Source organism: Pseudorca crassidens, chromosome 11, assembly GCF_039906515.1.
Source record: "Pseudorca crassidens isolate mPseCra1 chromosome 11, mPseCra1.hap1, whole genome shotgun sequence".
NCBI classification, from domain to species: Eukaryota; Metazoa; Chordata; class Mammalia; order Artiodactyla; family Delphinidae; genus Pseudorca; species Pseudorca crassidens.
The window spans coordinates 92,603,524-92,626,547 of NC_090306.1; the positions used below are offsets into that span (position 1 = coordinate 92,603,524).

At 45.1% G+C, this 23,024-nt stretch overlaps 1 protein-coding gene across 1 annotated transcript in view; it reads right to left on the bottom strand.

Moving 5' to 3' along the window:
• Nucleotides 1-23,024, bottom strand: part of LARGE1 (LARGE xylosyl- and glucuronyltransferase 1) — a 590,958-nt gene that overhangs the window by 217,381 nt on the left and 350,553 nt on the right. Inside the window, exon 6 of the mRNA XM_067697877.1 lies at nt 15,390-15,561. Within this exon, the coding sequence (XP_067553978.1) occupies nt 15,390-15,561 (172 nt within the window). The remainder of the gene's footprint in view (nt 1-15,389; nt 15,562-23,024) is intronic.

Genomic DNA, 23,024 nt, shown 5'->3' on the forward strand with positions numbered 1-23,024 from the left:
CCATCTCAATAAAGAATCAGCACACACAACTCTGTCCACTGCATTCTTCCAGATGGGCAAGCCCAGCGCACCGCACAGAGAAGAGAACAGCTATTTGTCTTCCTTGACAGGCCACGTCCGTCCTTGTCATATATTAGATTCTGCTAATAATCTACGTATATGCGTTTAGGAGAAAAAAAAATTGTGTCCTTGTGATAGTCACAGAATGATACGATTTCCTCTCTTCACAAGTCTGTAGACGGGCAGCACGTTGGATCCTCTTGTAATTTCGAGGGAAGATTGTAAACCCCAGCGGGCCCTAACCCCAAATCTACGGCTACGGATGCATTTGAGTCGGGTCAATTCAATCATACTTTCCCTTGGTATCACGTTTCCTTCCAGGTACAAGGGAATGAATGCATTTATTTACCTTCTGAAAGAGGAAATTTACTACTGGCTACTCAACTACCTGTGGCCCTAGGAGAGGAGAAAACTCATAGCTCAAGCATCTGGGAGGCTAGTGTCGAACATAAGAAAGAAGGGGAAGGAAGTCTGAAGCACACACGATAGGAGCTTGGGCACAGGGCTGACTCAGAAAGTCATTCAAAGAGGGCACGTGGTTAGGGGGTCTCCAAGACATGAACCAGTAAACAAGCGGTAGAAAGTTCAGATTTCATTTCCTCTTTGGGGCTATAGCCGCTATCAACCACTTAAACTACCACCACCAGCACCTGACATCTTACACCTTTTGGTCAGTAATGGAGGGCCACTAAGGAAGTGGCTCCCAACAGAGAAGGACTTTGCCCTCAGGGGACATTTGAAGACGCCCTGGAGATACGTTTAGTTGTCACAACGGGGGAAGGGGGTGCAACTGGTACCTAGTGAGTAGAGGCTAGGGATGGACCTAGCCTCTGTAGACTCCCCCTACAATGATGAATTATCCAGCCCCGAACGTCAAGAGCTCTGAGGTGGAGAAACCCTGCATGAAGGCAATGGTTGTCAAAGCGCCAGTGCTGTCCAGGCTGTTGCTGGGAGATGGGAGTGGGCCTTGGACTTGCACAATTTGCAAAGACACCACAGGTAACTCTGATACTGAAAGCCACCCTCCACCCCACAATTCCGAAGTACTGCTCAGAGAACACAGTTGTAAATGATCATTAGGTTACTGCTTGGCTATCACATGTCTATTAATCCAATTTGGTATTTCACTAATATAGACTCGGAGCAGAGCTAACCTTCACGGAAGACTCCTTTGGCCCCAGATACTTTTAGGACAAACAAGAAAAAAAGGCTTCTTTTCTGAGCACATGATTCTAAAGATGGGCTTTGTCTTTGTCTCCATAAATTTATTTGATAAGTATTTGCTTCTCACCTCTTCCCACTACCTGGACTGCACCTGTCTCTCACCGTCACTCCCACTAAGTCTCTCGTGCCTTTATTTGGTGCCAAACTGCCCCCTCCCCCTCCCTTCCCCCAGGATGACCTAGGACAGCCCTCTCCCCTTCATGCATCCACAACGGCTACGTTCACAATCAAAATCTCCTTGACTCAAGGCAGCTGATATCAGAAAAATATTAGAAAAGCAATCTGGCTAAGTAATTCACATTAATGGCAAGTAACCCTAAAATGGCTCCAGAAGTATCTGATTTTTTCTAATAAGGATGAGTTAGTCACATGAATGTCTAATGGCCCAGGTATGAGAGAGAATAACTTGTGTGGCCGGTACCAAGTAGGTGTTCAGTAAATACTATGGAGTGTCTGAATGAGTGAGAAAAGACCTTTGGGCAGAGTAACTTCCTGTAGTTTTAGGTTTAATGCTTAAACTTTTCAGTATCTCTCCCTGAAATTTTCAAAAAAATCCCGTGGGCCCATCAGGAGGTGGTAACCATTCCAACATGTGATATACAGGCAAGGTATTTACCAAAAATAGCAACAGCACAATGTCCCTGGACCCTGTGGTCATACAATAAAAGGTAATCAAGGAGTAGTCTACTAAGACCCCCAAATCCTTCTCTCTCACTGATTCTAACCAGCCTCCCAATTCAGTGTTTCCTTCTCCAGTCCAGAGCCCTACCTACCATCCATCTCTCCTTTACTGCTCTAAGATAAAAGGAAAAGCTAGAGAAATAATACTAATAAAAATAATAACACCGTATTTTCTGGCTTCTAAGGGGGCACTGATTGTAGGATATAGCAAAACATTTTCCAGGAGAAAAAGACCATCAGTCAAGTTGCTCTGGTTAAGTCACATCTCAATTTCAGAAACTGTAAAATGTGAAAAACCCTGCCTGGAAGAACTGAGATAACACATCCCTGCAAAGGACCAGGTGAATTACAGATTCTGCTTCTGAAATATCATTCCCATTAAAACTGCAGTGTAAATTGCTTGGGAGAGCCGGGCCTCCACCCAGGTCCTGGGAGGGTCACACTCCACCGTCTCTGATCTCCCCACTGAGACACACAGCCAGCTCTTTCCAAACAGGACAAAATCCTAACTCTTATTCTCACGTGACCCTCCCAGGCCCCCCTCCTCATCTTGCTTCAGGATATCTGGGGAACTTTTCTTACTCATGGAGGACTGATACCATCTCCTCTAAGATGAAGATCCCCCCAACGGAATCTCTTAGGTATGCAGATAGCTGCCTTATTGTGATGACAGTAAAAAGATTCTCATATGAGAAACAGAAGCAGCAAAACACTGTTGCTGTTCACTCTCTGTCAGGAACCGCACGGAGACTTTCCTATGTACAATCTCACATCACCCTCACAGCGTTATCATCCCCATTTTGCCTGTAGGTAATGGAGGTTCCGAGATTTGAGTAGTGCCAAGGTTATAAAGATGGTAAGAGTATGGATGGGGGTCAACCATAGGAAAGGCCCTGGGCTGCTCTGTCCTATCACTCCAGGAGTGGACACTTGAGTTGGGTAAGGACTAAGGGAAGGAAATACTTCACAGTCACTTCTAGAAATATCTCCTTCCTCCTCTTCCATATGGGCCCCATAGTGTTCCTCTAGCTCATTTCACAGAGAGCCTGGATCCCTGTGCATGAAGGGAAGTCACAGAGTGGACAGAAGTCCCATTTGCCCCATTGGGGGATCCTGGGGATGTAAGTATCAGAGTGGCTGTCCTGCCCCATTCCGGGAGCTGTGCAGACAGGGACACGCAGGATGTGGCTGGCTTGATGATGCAGTGGCAATTTGAGGCAGGAGGCGACATCACTCACTGGGTATGGGCTGCACAGTCAGGGGCTCCTGACACAATCAGGGTGAGCTCCGTGACCCTTTCTCCGATGCAGTGTGGTCCCCTCCTCACTAATCACAGCTCACCAATCACACCTCGCCCAGCCTTTGGACTTGCAGATCCCCGTCTGCCACCGCCCACCAGCCTCCCATTAGATCCAGCAGGTCCAGCAAGCCACCCTCCCTTCAGGGCCGGAAGCCACAGCATGGGCACCCCTGGATGCTACACCTGGAAGTCCAGAAAAGGAAACTGTCATAACCCGGTGAGAACATTTTAAGAAAACAGCTCTACTTCGTTCCAATAAGGAAACACCTGAAGATACCTCCAGCCGTCCTCTTTTGTAAGATCCAGACCTGTTCATTCCATCTCCACGTGTCCAACACTGAATTCGTCACCCAGGTCCATGCGCTCTGCCTCCCTGTTCATCTCCCATCCGCGTCCTCTGCTCGCCCCCAAGGGCAATATCCTGCTCGGCCACTATCATATCCTGCCTGCAGTGCAGTAGTAGCCAGCCTCCTACCTGCTGCCCAAACTGTCTTTCAAGGTACAGGTTTCCTGCTTCCTGCTTTCAGAACATCCCCACACTGCAGCCAAAGGAACCTTTTCAAATCGGAAAATCTGAGCATCCTTTTCCGTACCAGAAACTCCGAACTGTCTTTCAGTTATACCTTTGGATAAAATCCAAAGCTGTAATTTACAAAACCCTTCGTGGTTCTCTTGCCTTATTTCCCGCTCTGCAAACCACCTAGAATCATATGTCTATTTGTTCATTTATTCACTAAGCACCTACCAGGTACTGTTCTAAGTGCTGAGAATACATCAGGAACAGGACAAAGATCTCTGCCCTCACGGTATTTATGTATTAGCAGGAAAGACACACAGTGACCAGGTAAAGCCAGCCACGTCCCCGGTACCTGGGTCTGTCGTGCTTACTGGGTGGAGCAGAACAGCAATCTTAATAAGTAATCATAAACTAGATTAGAAGATGATGGATGCTATAAACAACATGAAAAGAACAGGGTGTGAGGGATGGGATGGTATCCCAGGTTGCAGGATGAAAGGGGCCAACTGGCAGAAATCTCACTGAGATGCTAAGATTTGAGCAAAGACTTAAAGGGAGTTACGGCAGCAAGACAGGGAGAGATCTGGAGGGCAAGCATTCCCAGCAGAGGGACAGCAGAGCAAAGGACCAAAGGCAGGGCCCACCTGATCTGTTTGAGGATGAGACCTCGATGTTTCTTTCAGTGTCTGCACCGCTTCTCTCTCCGGACCTCAGGCCTTTGGGTATGGCATTCCCTCTCAGTGGGCCATGGAGGCTAATGTCCTCATGCCTCTTTCCTTCACAAGCCTTCCTGACCCTCCCAACCCTCCTGGCCAGGACTGCTTCCCCCAAAACTGTGACTGTCCTTCACCCTGAATTCCGCCTTTCAAGGTACCTTCCATACTTTAATGTAACTGTGTGTTGAGTTGGATCTAGAATCTAGTGGTTAAACGCCTGGGCTCTGAGGTCAGCCTGGGGGCGGCCTGGCTTCCATCCAGGTTCCGCCACGGCCTCACTGTGTGATCTCAAGCGCGCCCCTTAAGGACTTCTGAGGGCTAAATGAGATAGCCTGGCGCCCGACACAGAAAAAGCAGCTAATAGGAATTAGCACAGAGAGGGGTGGGGGCAGGTCGGCCTGTCTTATTTACTATTTTATCCCCAGGGCCTAGGCCAGGTCCAAGGGCTCAAAAGGTAACGAATTAATGAAAGAATGAGTGACTGAACGAATGCGGAAGGCAGGGAGGCAGGGGGTGGAAGAGGAGGGAAGCAGGGGGCAGGGTTGTAGGGAGAGGGGAGGGGAGGGAAGCAGGATGGGCAGGGAGGCAGAGGGGGCAGGGAAGCAGGGAAGCTTCTGCTCCCCCAACTCTCAGGAGTTTCAGGTTGAAGAACAAGACGAAAACAAAGACTCAGAAGGAAAGGAAGGGGAAGATAATTTATTAAGTACTGTGTAAGGCAGAGCTATTTGGCGACTTAACCACCAAAATGCAGCCTATGGGGCAGTGATTACCATACCATTCCCCCACATTTACAGCACAAAAGAGAATCAGGGAAGGTAAAGAATATTTCTAATATAGTAAGAGAAGGCAGATCCACTTCACCGTTAATCTGAAAAATAATTAAAACCTCTCCCCCCATTTTGCCAGGAATAAAATTCTTGAGGTTCCTCCCATGGTGAGCAACTCAGCTTGCCAAACGCAAGCACCGTGAGGCATGTAAGGAGACAATCAGAGTGTAGTTCCTGGATTCGGAGTGGAAGGCAGCCGGATAACAGGTGTGAAGAAGGGGGAGGAGGGAGGAATAAAGAGGCCCTGCGGCTTCCCTGGTGTCGCAGTGCTTGAGAGTCCGCCTGCCGATGCAGGGGATACAGGGGACACGGGTTCGTGCCCCGGTCCGGGAAGATCCCACATGCCGCGGAGCGGATGGGCCCGTGAGCCGTGGCCGCTGAGCCTGCGCGTCCGGAGCCTGTGCTCCGCAACGGGAGAGGCCACAACAGTGAGAGGCCCGCGTACTGCAAAAAAAAAAAAAAAGAGGCCCTGGGGAGTTTCCCAAGGGGAAAGTCAACCAGGAATTAGAAGGTAAAAAACAGAACTAAACAATGAAAACTGGTGGTGAGGAAGGAGCTCCGTCAATACTAGGAGTGCAGGAGAATGTTTAAAACCATGCCCAGATGATAAAGAAATGCCCCAGTCTTTTAGTGGAATACTGTGATTGACAACAAAGACCACACACCCTGAGTGGTTCGCTCCCATTAGAATTCCAGAGCCTTCTGAACTAACAGCACATCACCCATGCACACACTGGCTGGGGGAGTCATTTTAAACCACTTTATGTGAGGCTTTAGATCTTTTAAAGTTTCTGCTTCTCTTCCCTGTGGCAAAGCAGGCTCGCAAGTTTAGAAACTGTCACGAGCCGCTGTGAGATGAACAGGACCCTGACTGCAGAGAGTCTCCTCCCCACAAGATGCTTAAACAGGTTACTCAGTCGTCCTGAAAGGCCTTCTTTGATTCCTTTCACACCAGCTAAAGGGAGGAAGCTTCATTTGGAGGTCAGTGAAGGGGCACAGGGAATAAGAACAAACTTAGACACAGGAGAGAGGAGGAAGGAAAGGAGAAGGGAACTCCTGTGGCCAGAGCATCCACTGGGGTACCGGGATCAGTGAATCACCTCCTCGGACCTCACATCACTATGAGAAAATGTGGGCATTTTCCTTGTACAGGTGCAGAAGCGAGGATGAGAGGTTAAACAAACACCCCAAGTCAGCCTGCCGATGAGTAGACCAGCAGGGATTTAAACTTGGTGTCTTCCTTTCAAAGCTTCTCCTACCCAACCAGTTCCACTGAGAAAGGGAGTGAGGGGAGAGGGGAGGGGAAGCGGCAAAGGAGGGAGGGGCAGGTCATGACCAGGTAAGAAGGAAAGACACCTGCGGAAAGGTCCAAGAATGCTAAAAAACCCTTCAAGGCAAGTGATTGTATAACCACAAAGGCTCTACAAATGTCTTTTCAAAAATAATACTTCCACAGTTCTTCATATTCAGCTTTTTTCACATTATTGTACACTTACAGCCACCCATGCCCACCCGATGGCTTTGTGCACAAAGCTGTGAGGTAATGGAGCAGACACCCACTAACGGTATCCGCCATTATCCCATACCTGCTGGCAGGAGTCCGTAGAGAAAGTGGAACATGGGAAGAATACTGCACGACGTGTTGTGCATTTCTTGCAAGGACCCCGCTGGCATTGTTCCTGGTTCACTGAGGCCCAGAGAAGTCGAGTAACCTGCCTGTGCTCACAGAGTCGCTCGGGGAGCCCTGATGCTGGCTTATTCTTCTTGACAGTGATGAGTACATGGGGAGAACTCTTGGGGCTCACAGCTACTTTAAACAGGGTGTCCTGGAATGTCACAAGCTGGGCCAGGATTCTGGAGACTGAGGTTTTATTTCTCAAATCCTAGGCAAACCACACTTTCCCATGCCTCTGATTTTGCCCGACACTCCTGTTCTCTAAATGCCTACATCACCTTGGGCCCACCCTCTACAAGCTTTACACGGTCACCTAGAGTTCTTTCTTATATCTAACTTTGGTCTCTACAAAGAGACTCTAAGACCCACCACCTGCTCTTCCAGGGACAGTACGGTGAAAGGTAGAGTACTGAATTTAGAGCTGGACTCCCTGAGTTCAAACCCCAGCTCTATTTAAGAGCGGAGACTACGGGTAAGCTACCTTGTCTCCAGAACCACCTGTTCTCAAATCTTTAAAACAGGAACATTAGCAGTAATTACTTCAAGGGAGTGTCATGAGGCTTAAATGAGTTTACTCAAAGTTTAACAGACTGGCGGGCACAGAATAAATGCTTCAAAATGTTAGCTGTATATTGTAAATGGATAACCAACAAGGACCTACTGTACAGCACAGGGAATACTGATCAATATTCTGTAACAACCTAAATGGGATAAAAATTTGAAAAAGAATAGATGCATGTATACGTAAAATTGATTCAATTTGCTGTACACCTGCAACTAACACAAAATTATAAATCAACTATACTCGAATAAAAATTAATTTTATTTATTTTTTAAACATCTTTATTGGAGCATAACTGCTTTGCAATGGTGTGTTAGTTTCTGATGTATCACAAAGTGAATCACCTATAGGTATATACATATCCCCATATCCCCTCCCTCTTGCATCTCCCTCCCACCCTCTCTATCGCACCCCTCTAGTTGGGCACAAAGCACCTAGCTGATCTCTCTGTGCTATGTGGCTGCTTCCCACCAGCTATCTATTTTACATTTGGTAGTGTAAATATGTCCATGCCACTCTCTCACTTCGTCCCAGCTTACCCTTCTCCTCCCCGTTTCCTCAAGTCCATTCTCTACATCTGCGTCTTCATTCCTGCCCTGCCCCTAGGTTCTTCAGAACCATTTTTTTTTTTAGATTCCATATATATGTGTTAACATACGGTATTTGTTTTTCTCTTTCTCCGTATGACAGTCTCTAGGTCCATCCACCTCAAATAACTCAATTTCCTTTCTTTTTATGGCTGAGTAATACTCCATTGTATATATGTGCCGCATCTCTATCCATTCATCTGTCGATGGACACTTAGGTTGCTTCCATGTCCTGGCTATTGTAAACAGAGCTGCAATGAGCATTGTGGTACATGACTCTTTTTGAATTATGGTTTTCTCAGGGTATATGCACAGTAGTGGGATTGCTGGGTCATATGGTAGTTCTACTTTTAGATTTTTAAGGAACCTCCATACACTTGTACATAGTGGCTATATCAATTTACATTCCCAGCAACAGTGCAAGAGGGTTCCCTTTTCTCCACACCCTCTCCAGCATTTACTGTTCGTAGATTTTTTGATGATGGCCATTCTGACCAGTGAGGTGATACCTCATTGTAGTTTTGATTTGCATTTCTCTAATGATTAGTGATGATGAGCACCCTTTCATGTGTTTGCTGGCAATCTGTATGTCTTCTTTGGAGAAATGTCTATTTAGGTCTTCTGCCCATTTTTGGACTGGGTTCTTTGTTTTTTGATATTGTGCTGCATGAGCTGCTTGTATATTTTGGAGATTAATCCTTTATCAGTTGCTTCGTCTGCAAATATTTTCTCCCATTCTGAGGGTTGTCTTTTCGTCTTGTTTATGGTTTCCTTTGCTGTGCAAAAGCTTTTAAGTTTCATTACGTCCCATTTGTTTATTTCTGTTTTTATTTCCCTTTCTCTAGGAGGTGGGTCAAAAAGGATCTTGCTGTGATTTATGGCACAGAGTGTTCTGCCTATGTTTTCCTCTAACAGTTTGATGGTGTCTGGCCTCCCATTTAGGTCTTTAATCCATATTGAGTTTACTTTTGTGTATGGTGTTAGGGAGTGTTCTAATTTCATTCTTTTACACGTAGCTGTCCAGTTTTCCCAGCACCACTTACTGAAGAGGCTGTCTTTTCTCCATTGTATATTCTTGCCTCCTTTATCAAAGATAAGGTGAACATTTGTGCATGGGTTTATCTCTGGGCTTTCTATCCTGTTCCATTGATCTACCTTTCTGTTTTTGTGCCAGTACAATACTGTCTTGATTACTGTAGCTTTGTAGTATAGTCTGAAGACAGGGAGCCTGATTCCTCAAGCTTTGTTTTCCTTTCTCAAGATTGCCTTGGCTATTCGGGGTCTTTTGTGCTTCCATATAAATTGTGAAATTCTTTTTGAGGTATACTGCCTATTTCCTCTTCATTTGTTTGGTCTGGTGGGTTTTTCCTTGCTCCTTCATCTGCTGTGTATTTCTCTGTCTTCTCATTTTGCTTAACTTACTGTGTTTGGGGTCTCCTTTTTGCAGGCTGCAGGTTCGTAGCTCCCATTGTTTTTGGTGTCTGCCCTCAGTGGGTAAGGCTGGTTTAGTGGGTTGTGTAGGTTTCCTGGTGGAGGGAACTGGTGTCTCTGTTCTGATGGATGACGCTGGATCTTGTCTTTGTGGTGGGCAGGCCTGCATCCGGCGGTGTGTTTTGGGGTGTCTGTGAACTTAGTATGATTTTAGGCAGCCTGTCTGCTAATGGGTGGGGTTGTGTTCCTGTCTTGCTAGTTGTTTGGCATGGGGTGTCCAGCACTGGAGCCTGCTGGTCATTGAGTGGAGCTGGGTCTTAGCATTGAGATGGAGATCTCTGGGAGAGCTCTCACCGATCGATATTACAAGGGGCTGGGAGGTCTCTGGTGGACCAATGTCCTGAACTAGGCTCTCCCACCTCCGTGGCTCAGGCCTGACACCTGGCCAGAGCACCAAGACCCTGTCAGCCACACGGCTGGGTCATCCAGGAGAGGATGGACTGAAGCCAGGAGAAAGCTAGAGGATAGGAGACCTGTCAGAAGGCTTGTTTGATGGAATCAGGCAAAGGATGGTGACATTCTGTACCCAGGCTCGGGAAGCCGAGCGCACACTTCCACCTTTTTGCACTGACTGACCTGCAGTGCTGAACAAGCCAGGAAAGTGCCCTTGGCAGATGTCAGATTGGGGCCCCAGGTTCAGCTCCAGAAGCCCACTTTGCTGCAAGTAAGCCTTTGGCCTCTTGGATGGCCTCTGGGGCAAGGCACTGCTCCACTCACCATACCTGTTTTGAGGCCAGAACTTGACACTATGGCAATAGGGTCTTCTTAAAGGGAAGGCGTTTGTCCTTATGCATGCAAATACTACCCTGCCTATTCAGCACGGCTTTCTTCCAAAATCTTCAAAGGAAGCCTGCACATTTATTATTTATGCCTTTAAAACAGCTTCCCCAGGTTGCTAGAATGAGATATTATTTCCAAATTTTTATGGAAAACGATGGCACCCAGGGGTCAAGTTGACTCATGATCGGCAGCCACACCTTAACTAAGGTGCAGACCCCGCCTCCCAGGTGGTGGGCATGCCCTCCTCCATGCCATCAGGAAGCCTGGAGGGGACGCAGCAGGTAGCAGAGAGAGCACAGCTTCCAGAGCCACACAGTTTGGGCTCAGCCATGCTGTGCAATAGCTCTCTGATCATGGGAAGTTATTTAACCTCTCTTGGGCCCAGTTTATTTTGATTTTCAAATGGGCAAAGCTTCTAGCTCAGTGGCTGGAACAGAAGAAGTACTTAGGAAACAGTAGTTACTTTCCCTTTGCTTTACAAATACTCATTTTATCCGCCTGCCTCCTTCCCATCTCCACGTGGATGCCCAGTTAGGTATATTTCAAATTTAAAAATGCCCCAAACCAAACTCCTGATCATCCCCCATAACCTGCTCTTCTTGCGGCCTTTTCCATCTCACAGATGCCACCTCACCCTTCCAGCTACCTTGGGGCATCCTCCACTCCTGTGTCTCTGCTCCCCACATCCAATCAACAGGATATCCTGACTATCTGACCTTCAAAATGTACCTCATATGATGATGTCTTTCACCCCTACTGCCGCATCCAGGTCTGAGTCCACAACATGGCTCACCTGGATAATTGCAACCATCTCAGAAATAGTTTCCGTGGCCAGGATGATCCATTACAAATGCAAATCAGATCACATCACTCCTCTGCTCAAAGCCAGACATCAGCTTCCCATATCTCTGAAGGGAAAGACAAAATCCTCCCACTGCCTTACAAAGGTCCCCATGATCTGACCTCACCAACCCCCGCCCCTCTCCTGGGCTCACTCTGCTCTGTTCTGAACTCCATCCGAGTCCTCAGAGAAGTCAGGCCACATCACTCCTGAAACTTCACACTTGCTGTTCCTTCTGGCTAGGATACTATTCCTACCCTTCCTCTAGACAGCTGGCATGCCTGTCATCTCAACTTCTTCAGATTTTTGCTTAAATGTCACTTTTCATGTAAGACCTTCCATTATGACCCTATGTGAATATTAAAATAACACACGCACACGCACACACACACACACACACTCACACACACACACAGAGGCATCCCTTATCTCCTTTCTCTAATTTCCACCTAAGCACTATTCACCACCTAATACACTATATATTTTATTTATTTTTTTTTGTTTATCGTCTCTCTCCCCCTATTCACATATACACTCAAATGAATAGGGACTGAACTTGATTTATTCTTGCAACGCTCCCAACAGCAATCTATTTGGCCGCTAGTAGGAGCTCAGTAAACGTGACTCATGATTCTAGCCATCAGTGGCATGTCTGATTCTTCCTATTAAGAATCAGAGGCTCTGGGCTTCCCTGGTGGTGCAGTGGTTGAGAGTCCGCCTGCTGATGCAGGGGACACGGGTTCATGCCCCGGTCCGGGAAGATCCCACATGCCGCAGAGCGGCTGGGCCCGTGAGCCGTGGCCACTGAGCCTGCGCGTCCGGAGCCTATGCTCCACACCGGGAGAGGCCACAACAGTGAGAGGCCCGCGTACCGGAAAAAAAAAAAAAAAAAAAAAATAGAATCAGAGGCTCTGAAAATCCTCCAGCAGTTGGAGCAGGCTCGATAAGGGTGCAGATGCTGAGGGGGGAACATCTGCAACTTAGGTGAAGTCAGGGCTCAGGGAGCACGTGCACATCCCCAAGAGGTACACAGAGCTGCCCACGGCAGAGGCTGAGGATGATCTAAGCCCTCACTAAACAGCTTCGTACTAGGTTCTCCACGTAATGACTTTAGGTAAGGGCGATTTCACAGCATCCTTAAGGAGTCAGGCCTATATGGGACTGAACACAAGAGCCGCTGCAGCCCCAGGCAACTAGCTGTTCCAAACCAGAGAAAAACCAACAAGGCCAAATTGCATCAACATCACTCAAAATGTTTACAGTGAAGATGTCAACTGTGATTGCCTTTATGAGAGGGGAACTCTCCCTCTTGGATCAGCGCATTCTACATTTATGGGTCTGTCCTAAGGGACTTGCTTCCTATACCATGACCTGGCTTCTAATCATTCCAGTTTAGAAAGAAAGAACCACACACACACACACACACACACAAAGCAAACCCTGTACAAAAGAGTACCATATGAAAAAGATAAGAGCTTACTTATTTTCTTTTCACTTCCGTATTTTCCCAGAAAAGTTAGGGTGGGCGTGGGAACCCCTCAGATGTTTTATACTCCTCTGATGGTGATAGATAAAAACGGAACACAGTATGCCTTGTTTGTGAGCTCCTTGAAGGCAGGTGTCCTGTTCTAACAACAGCATCTAATATATTCCAGTGGAGCCCTGGCTAATGCTAGAAATGAACCAGTGAGAGAATGAACAAATAAACGAAGCCTATTAAATCAACTGCACGCATTCAAATTTCCCCTGCTCTGATCCTGACCCATCTATTCTGCTCTGCCCCAGAAACTGCCTTGAGTCTCAGAGTCCTCCAAACCCAAATCCCTGGGCCAGCTCTGGGAGCAACAAGAACCTCGGGCGCCTTCCCTTCCACGGAGGATATGGGACGGGTACGATTTAACACCAGCATTATGACTGTTGTTATGATTGGCGACAGAACCCCACCAGCACTGTGGCAGGTCCTGCTGGAACAGAATAAATGTGATTTCCTAGTTCCAAGGCTACAATCAGTGGCCAACCGTTCCAGGGATTTTGTTGAGTTACACTTATCCAGGGGAGACTTGCAGTTCTGAATGAATATTTGAGATTGAGTTTCTTGGGAAGCAGACTCCAGGATGGGAGTGAGCACGCGGGAGGTTAACTCAGGGAGAGCTCCTGGAACAGTACCTATGAAAGGGAAGGAACACCATCAGGACAGGGCAGAGGGGGACATGGAGCTGCCAGGCAGACTCCAGGGAAGGCTACAGTGGATCCTGCAAGATTCCACATGCACCAGGCAGTCCATGATGTGGGGCGGCCCAGGAAGGGGGCATGGCCCCAGGCAAGGTGACTCTCTTCGCCTGAGATCGTCCGAAAGGGGGCTGAGAGCTGAACCCATCTGCAGGCAATGCTCCCAGCAGCTGGAGGAATAAGCCCTTTATTCCAAAGGGGAATGTGGGCACCCACCGCACACAACCACTACTCTTATCCGGCAAGACAGACACAATCATCACCTCTGCTGTGATACTGACCCAGCTTTAGCCCCTTCAGGAGAGGTGATAACTCTCACTCCCCTTCACTGCTCATCTTATAGCCAGAACCCACTCCTTATAGCCAGTGATACCCAGTGGGGATGCGATAAGTGCCCGTTGAATAAATACAACCCTGAACACTGAACATTGGCATGAAAATAGGAATAAAACATTGGGGTTGGCCCAAAAGTTCGTTTGGGTTTTTCCATAACATCTTATGCAAAAACCCGAAAGAACTTTTTCGCCAACTCAACCACATAACTATAGAAAAACCGTCCCCAGTGAGCTCGATGTAATCGGAAAAAACAAGCAGACCTGATAGGGGGACTTGAAAAGAGATGCACAGGGAAGCCAACACACACAGGCATTCTGGTCTCAGCTCCGGGTAGAACCTTGCATCCTACCAAGCTTCTGTCCCTTTATTTGTGAAATAAAAAGACAGATCCAACCATGCTATGAAGAAGAGATCAGAAAGCTGAGACACACTCCATTTCAACAGCTTTGCTAAATGATGTCTTTACTAGTGTCATTACTGACACGAGTAAGGAAACTTTTGATCCTGGCAAGGAAAAGAGCCCAAGGGTCAGAGTGTTTCCGCCCATGGTGTGCGGAGGACTTTTTTCAATTACCCCAGAGCTGGGAGGCCCCCAGGAGGAAGCAGGCAGAGATTGGAGTGGGTGAGGAATTTACTCTTCTGTCCGTGAACGAAAACAGAAACCAACTGGAATATCCTCTGATTCATGAAAATGCTGTGATTTAAAATCACTGAGCAGTATTTCACTTTCATAGGATAAGGAGCTATAGAAAAGAGGCAGGAGGAATTTTAAACACAGAAGCCAGAGTGCAGAAGCCGGAAGAAAAAAAATCTCACTGCCATATTTATCTCTCATTGTATTTGTCTAATACTGAGAATATAAAATTGAAAAATTATGCAGTTTTAAGGAAGACCCCTGGAAGAGGGGTATTAAATAATAGTCCAAGGTTTGTGCTCACTTGCCACTTCTCTCATGCATCCCCACCAGAGTCACGTACACCCATCCGGCTCACAATTTCCCACCTTATACTCGCACATACCCTGGGGCAGTGCCAAGAGCTACAGGAACTAACTAGATTAGAAAGAACGTCTTAAAAAGCCAAACTTTATACTTCTTTAAAACAATAAACCACAACATTAATGGAAGCCATAAGGACGTTTGCAAACACTCTATAATCAATATCCAACACCACCACCTCACAGGCTTTCTCGGCAATCGAAGTATCTTGATAAAAAGAGAAAACTGATAAATGCATGTCTCCACACCAAGAAGTCAACTCAATTATCTGCACACAAAATACACACATTCGATATTTGTCTCTTACCAGGCAATTCAGCAACCCTCAGTTGGGTTCTTCCTATGAACACAGATCTTACCTCTTCAATTATTACAAAAACACAAGCAAATTCCAGTTTAACATGTTTCAAATGGCAGTACTGAAACTGATGCTCCACTCTATTTATAATTCCTTGTCTGTTTCATTAGAATGTTAAGAGTTGACCTCACATTGGGAAAAAAAAAATCACTCTTCTTGACATGCTGACACCTTCAAAGATACCAGAAAAAAAATGAGCTACCATTACCTTTGAACTTGTGGAACACAGCCCAGAGCTCTGCAATATCGGTGGCAAAGGTGATGTCTGTGTCAAGGACGATGACCCTCTCCAGGTTGGCAGGAAGAGTCTTGGTGAGGACAAGCTTCATCAGACCGTAAATCCCAGAGTAATGTTTGTTGGGGATCCAGGAAACTTCAGACTAGACAGGGCAGTGAAGAGCGAGAGCAGGAGAAAGGGAAAAAAAAAAAATCAATGCATTAATTTCTTTGTATAACCATTATAAATAGTGCCTGATACATAAAAAGCATCGAATAAAAATTTGTTGAGTAAATGAATGCATATTTTCTTAAAGATCTGTTCATGGAACTTCACGGCATATGAAGTTCTTTTGGAAGAAAACGTATCCGAATCAAAGGAGAAGGAAAGTAATGTCTATGAAATAACTATCACATGAAAACGCTATGCTCAGATTTAAAAAAAAAAAAAAGATTTTTGTTATTATAGAAATGATATAGGCTCATTGGAGGAAATAAGAATATGCACAAAACAAGAAATAAAGGTTTCAAAAATTGAATCCTACTATATATCTTTTTTGCAACCAGTACCTACCTAATTGTTCCTGGGTAGACATATTTCTTTCAGTCATATTCCATTTCTGTGTCATTAAAAATGACTATTCAATGGTATTGTTACGCTTATCTATTTTGTTAAAGCTGTAATGGAGCTGGCCATCACCTTATGATCTGAGGTCTGAGGACTTCGAGTAATTCCCTCCAGTGGGTTTTACATAACTCTTTTTCATGTAAGCCTCGGCCTTGGGAACTCAGCTCACTTTCCTCTCTCCCTTGAGAATTTGCCTGAACTGAAGCTTGGCAATCGTCGGCCCATGCTGCAGAGCCATGCTATTTAATCAGACCTTTGATTAACTTATTCATCTATTTTGGTTACCATCAAAGCAGGAGAGCTTGGTGGAGGCCGAACACCAGCACGCTGGGGTAAGCCGTCGAATTAGATGGCCCAGCTTCTGACTTTAGTTTTTACACACACGCAAGGCACTCAGATGCATTACAGAACAGGAGGACTACAGGAATAAATTAATCTCAACATGAGCCCAGGACTGAATGTCGCCCCAAGTCCCCGACTTAATACATAATCAATTAAGTTAGAGTGTTCAATTAGAGGTAAAGGAAGCATTTGAATGAGTGTGTATTCAGAAAGAAAATCCCAGAAAGAAAACTAAGGAATCTATAGGGGGAAAGAACGTGTGGTGAGAAGCAGATGCATTTATCATAAATGGCTCCTTCGCTTAGAAGTAGCATGGAACACGCTCTGCCTCTGTCCAATTCCTGCTCTTCCCCCGAGTTCCAACGTAGAAGGTACCACCCTGCAGCCGCCCCTCCCCGCTGCCCCAGGCTGGGCGAGGGTTCCCAAAGCAAGGTGTTTCCCTTCTTCCAGCACAGCAAGCCATCACGCTGTGTCTAATTTTCCACGTCTCTCTCCTGCTCTGGACTGGAACTCCTTGAGGCAGGGACAATGTCATTTGTATTATGGTAACAACACAGTCATTTCTCAAAAAATGTCTGATCACGTGCATGACTGCAAAGTTAGCCAGGCCTGGGTTCAAATGCTACCTTTGGCATTTTCCTCAACTAGGAGAAGAGGTATCTGTAATTGCTAGGGTCTAGGTCAGCACAGTACACTGGAAGAGGCACAGCTTGTTGAGCCCCAGAGCCTGGGCTTTAGCACCAGTTCCACTTCCAATAAGCTGTGGGACCTCAGGCAAGTCATTTAACCTCCATGAGCCTCAGTTTTCTCATCTGCAAAATGGGACCTTAAGACACTCACATCACAATATTGCTGGGAGGATTACAAAGCATCCAGTATAATAAAGCCCACTTTCCTTCCCCTAGTGAATGTGTGCCAGCACTACCCAGGCTCTGATGATTCAGGATTTGGAGCGTGATAAGTTATGGTACCTTTGACAGTAAAGGGGAAGTAGGGAATAGAGATAGCTTTGACAGGGAAAATAAATCACCCACCTATTTTTCCTATATTTCTATATAAAAGATTAATAAATCACAAACTGGGATCTACTGGGAAACGTGAAGCCCCCTCTGGTGGATCTCCAAATTGGACTGCACATCCTTGGTTTTAGGAGGAAAAAAAAAAAAATGGGTGGGAGTGGTCACCCATATAACCTTTCGGGGCACTCTCCTGGTGCAATTCACACTGCTACGGATCTCACTTCCACCCTACAATAAACTTCAGTCCAACCAGGGACGTTAAGTCTTGGGGTCAACGGGGAGAAGTCCATCCTCAGAGGCAAGATGCAGAAACCTGGAGGGCATCATGCAGACCTACCCCAGAGTACCCTATAGAAACACCACCGCCTAGCCAAGCAATATCCTAGAGTGTTCTTCATCACTCAGCACGCGAAAGGGTTCATGTAATTAAAACAATAATAAGAATGAAAGTTAGGTTTATGTTAATGGAAAGATTATTATCCTTGCAATGGCTGTTAATAATTCTAAGCAGCATGTTCTGACATTTAATTAGCAAAAAAATCCAGCTGTGCTCAAGAATACCACCTAACGTACTCACATAAAGGAACAAAAGCAATCCCAGGTTTGAAGGGTTTCTGTGTAAAGTACGGGGTGGTGGAGGCTCTCAAGGGGAAATTCACCTTCCCAAAGGGGTCAGTTCTTTGGGGGAATGGACCCCAAGGGGAGTTTCTGTGAAGTGCTACAAGTGATTCTAGGGTTCATGTGATGCTGGGTGGTCCAAAGAAAAGTTACTCAGGAAATCTGACCAGAACAGTGACATGAGGATGGAGGTAAAGGGCTGACAGAAGACACATCCCCAAAGGTGCGTGCTTAAAACCCAGGGCGTGAAGGAAAGCAATATCTCAGGGGTGAGGCTGGTTTCTGACCTTTGATAAACAAGGGAAAGCAGGGAAAGAGGCTGGTTTTGTCAGGAAATGATGCCTGTTTCTTCTATTTTTTAAATTTTATTTATTTTTTAACATCTTTATTGGAGTATAATTGCTTTACAATGGTGTGTTAGTTTCTGCTTTATAACAAAGTGAATCAGCTATACGTATACATATATCCCCATATCCCCTCCCTCTTGCGTCTCCCTCCCACCCTCCCTATCCCACCCCTCTAGGTGGTCACAAAGCACCGGGCTGATCTCCCTGTGCTATGCGGCTGCTTCCCACTAGCTATCTACCTTACGTTTGGTAGTGTATATATGTCCATGCCTCTCTCTCACTTTGTCACAGCTTACCCTTCTCCCTCCCCATATCCTCAAGTCCATTCTCTAGTAGGTCTGTGTCTATTCCCATCTTACCCCTAGGTTCTTCATGACCTTTTTTTTTTTCTTAGATTCCATATATATGTGTTACCATATGGTATTTGTTTTTCTCTTTCTGACTTACTTCACTCTGTATGACAGACTCTAGGTCCAACCACCTCACTACAAATAACTCAATTTCCTTTCTTTTATGGCTGAGTAATATTCCATTGTATATATGTGCCACATCTTCTTTATCCATTCATCCGATGATGGACATTTAGGTTGTTTCCATCTCCTGGCTATTGTAAATAGAGCTGCAATAAACATTTTGGTACATGACTCTTTTAGAATTATGGTTTTCTCAGGGTATATGCCAAGTAGTGGGATTGCTGGGTCGTATGGTAGTTCTATTTGTAGTTTTTTAAGGAACCTCCATACTGTTCTCCATGGTGGCTGTAACAATTTACATTCCCACCAGCAGTACAAGAGTGTTCCCTTTTCTCTACACCCTCTCCAGCATTTACTGTTTCTAGATTTTTTGATGATGGCCATTCTGACCGGTGTGAGATGATATCTCATTATAGTTTTGATTTGCATTTCTCTAATGATTAATGATGTTGAGCATTCTTTCATGTGTTTGTTGGCAATCTGAATATCTTCTTTGGAGAAATGTCTATTTAGGTCTTCTGCCCATTTTTGGATTGGGTTGTTTGTTTTTTTTGTTATTGAGCTGCATGAGCTGCTTGTAAATTTTGGAGATTAATCCTTTGTCAGTTGCTTCATTTGCAAATATTTTCTCCCATTCTGAGGGTTGTCTTTTGGTCTTGTTTATGGTTTCCTTTGCTGTGCAAAAGCTTTTAAGTTTCATTAGGCCCCATTTGTTTATCTTTGTTTTTATTTCCATTTCTCTAGGAGGTGGGTCAAAAAGGATCTTGCTGTGATTTATGTCATAGAGTGTTCTGCCTATGTTTTCCTCCAAGACTTTGATAGTTTCTGGCCTTACATATCGGTCTTTAATCCATTTGAGCTTATTTTTGTGTACACAGAGAATCCCAAAGATGCTACCAGAAAACTACTAGAGCTAATCAATGAATTTGGTAAAGTAACAGGATACAAAATTAATGCACAGAAATCTCTGGCATTCCTGCACACTAATGATGAAAAATATGAAAGTGAAATTAAGAAAACACTCCCATCTACCACTGCAACAAAAAGAATAAAATATCTAGGAATAAACCTACCTAAAGAGACAAAAGACCTGTATGCAGAAAATTATAAGACACTGATGAAAGAAATTAAAGATGATACAAATAGACGTAGATATACCATGTTCTTGGATTGGAAGAATCAACATTGTGAAAATGACTCTACTACCCAAAGCAATCTACAGATTCAATGCAATCCCTTACAAACTACCACTGGCATTTTTCACAGAACTAGAGCAAAAAATTTCACAATTTGTATGGAAACACAAAAGACCCTGAATAGCCAAAGCAATCTTGAGAACGAAAAATGGAGCTGGAGGAATCAGGCTCCCTGACTTCAGACTATACTACAAAGCTACAGTAGTCAAGACAGTATGGTCTGGCACAAAAACAGAAATATAGATCAATGGAACAGGATAGAAAGCCCAGAGATAAATCCACACATATATGGTCACCTTATCTTTGATAAAGGAGGCAAGAATATACAGTGGAGAAAAAACAGCCTCTTCAATAAGTGGTGCTGGGAAAACTGGACACGTACATGTAAATGTATGAGATTAGAACACTCCCTAACACCATAAACAAAAATAAGCTATTTCTTCTTAAAGGCGTTGTTTTTAAGGAGGCATTGGGATGCTCCCGTAATGATCACAACAGAAAATACTATCTAGCATTTGCTGAGTGTTTACTGGGTGTCAGGCATTGTGGGAAGAGCTTTCTATGTGCTACCTTATTTACTTCCCTTTCAACTAATCTAAAGGTCAGATATTATTATCTCAGTACCTGAAATTTGGGGGATGAGGGCTGAGTCCTTCCCCTTACCTCATATTTCAGTCCCCCAGCCCTAGATATTCTACTCTGGAATAATGCCAGTGTTTCTTTCTTCTTCACCCTTCCTGCAGCCCCGGGCCTATTCAGACGTGCTCTCCGCTCCTGGATTAGTTACTGTAGGGCCATAGCCAAGCCCCTGCCTCAACCCAGCCAAATCTATGTTCGTCAAGAAGCAGTTTTTCAAGGCAAGTAGGTACAAAGACTTTGGAGTCGGATACTCCTGGCTTTGAAGTCTCTCTGGGCCTTAATTTTCTCATCTGAAAAATAGGGATAATAGTAGCATATCCTGCTCCCTTCCTAGCGAGTTGCTCTAATTGTAATCTGGAAGCTTTCCTCATTATCCTGGAAATATTTATTACTCAAAATACATTTCTTATCCCTACCAACATTTTCCTATGGATTACAAATCACCGTGACCCATTTTTTAAAATTAAAAAGGAAAAACCATCCTAGTCCCAGAATGTCTGAAAAGTCATTTGCCTTTAATGTCATTTCTGAGTGGTTGTCTTGGCAACCAACCTGTATGTTCAGAACATAACTGTTGAGAAATGGAGGGTGAGGAGCTCGGATGGGATGGGGACTCCGGACAGTGCCACGGGAGGTCATGAACTGAGCATAAGCTTGGGAATCTGAATGGCCAGATTCCCACTGGTAGGCTCATCTCTCTAACCCTCAAACTCTTCACCCATAAAATAGAAAATATAAATACAGATCCCATGAGTTTTGAAAAAGCATTAAATGAGGCAAGAGAACTAAGGGGCCTGGTTCAGCGTTCGCTTATCATAAGTGCTCAATATTAGCTTTTCAATTGGTTAACAGCATGCACTCCGGAGTCTGACTGCCTGGGTTTGAATCCTGGCTCCATCACTCACTGGCTGGGTCACTTTGGGCAAGTAACTGAACCTCAATGTACCTTTGTTTTCTCGTCTGTAACATGGGCATCCTCACAGAACATACTCTATAGGCTTTTGAGAATTCTGATGCTGTAATATAGGTACTGGCTATTATTTTTAATTGTTAATATTGTTACCAATTATATTTAGAGCGACAGAAAAGATGAGATTCTTACCTACTAGATAAAGTCATGTGCATTTGTATTTGCCCTTGCCAGCAAAAATATGCTCCAGTTTAGCTCAGTTGGAATCTTTTAAATCAGCATTTACAGAACACTTAATATGGGTCAGGTACCGAGGAGGGGCTAGGGACCAGCATCCACAATGAATAAAACATGGCTGGTGCTTGAGGAGTTTATGGTCTAGTGTATATTCATTATCCTTTACTGCATAACAAGTTACCTCAAGACACAGCAGCTTAAAACGGCGTTATTTATTACCTCGCACAGTTTCTGTGTTAGGAATTTGGGAGCGTATCTGCTGGGTGGCTCTGGCTCAGGATTCCTCATGATGTTGTAGTAAGGACGTCGGTTGAGCCTACAGACATCTAAATGCTTGGGATCTGCTTCAAGAAGGCTCACTCCTACACGCCTGGGAGGTGATGCCGGCTGTTAGCAGGAAGCCTCAGTTCTTTGTCACATGGACCACCCCCATAGGGCTGTCTGGACGCCTTAACAACAGGGCAGCTGGCTTCTCCCAGCGTGAGTGATCCAAGAGAGAACAAGAAAGAAGCTAGGATGTCTTTTATGACTTGACCTCAGAAGTTACATGGAGTCATTTCTGCCACATCTTACTGATTATACAGGTCAGCCCTGGGCAACGTGGGAAGGGTCTAGACAAGAGTGTGAGTACCAGGAGATGGGATTATCGAGGGCTATCTTGGAAACTGGCTACCACATCTGTGATATTACGATGGTAAGAACGGGACTATGATACCTCCAGGTGTACGTATAGCAGTGATCTAGAAGAAGGACAGTCAAGGTGGGGTGGTTGGAAGGGAGGGAGAATAATCAGAGATGTCTGGAAAAGATGAGCCTTACATTTGATCTTGACAAATCAGGTGAAAATTGAGTTTTTCAAATATTGGGAGAAAAGCAGGATGGGAGAGGTATTATAGTATCCGTGAAGGCACAAAGATATAAATAGACAATTGTGTGTGTATGTGTGTGTGTGTATGTGTGCAAAATAACTACAATCTGATATGTCCAGATAAAGCTTGAGGCTGGAAGTGATGGGAAAGGCTGTGGGGAAGGAGGAAAGGGTGAAACGTTAGAAAATACTGTATGAAGTACAGTATATGGAGAATATGTATAAAGAACTCTGGCCAATACCCTAAGGTCAGTGGGAAGCAACAAAAAGGTTTTCATTAGCAAAGACACATAATCTCAACTGTATTTTCGGAATATACTCTAGCAACCCATAGAAGAGAAAGATTAATA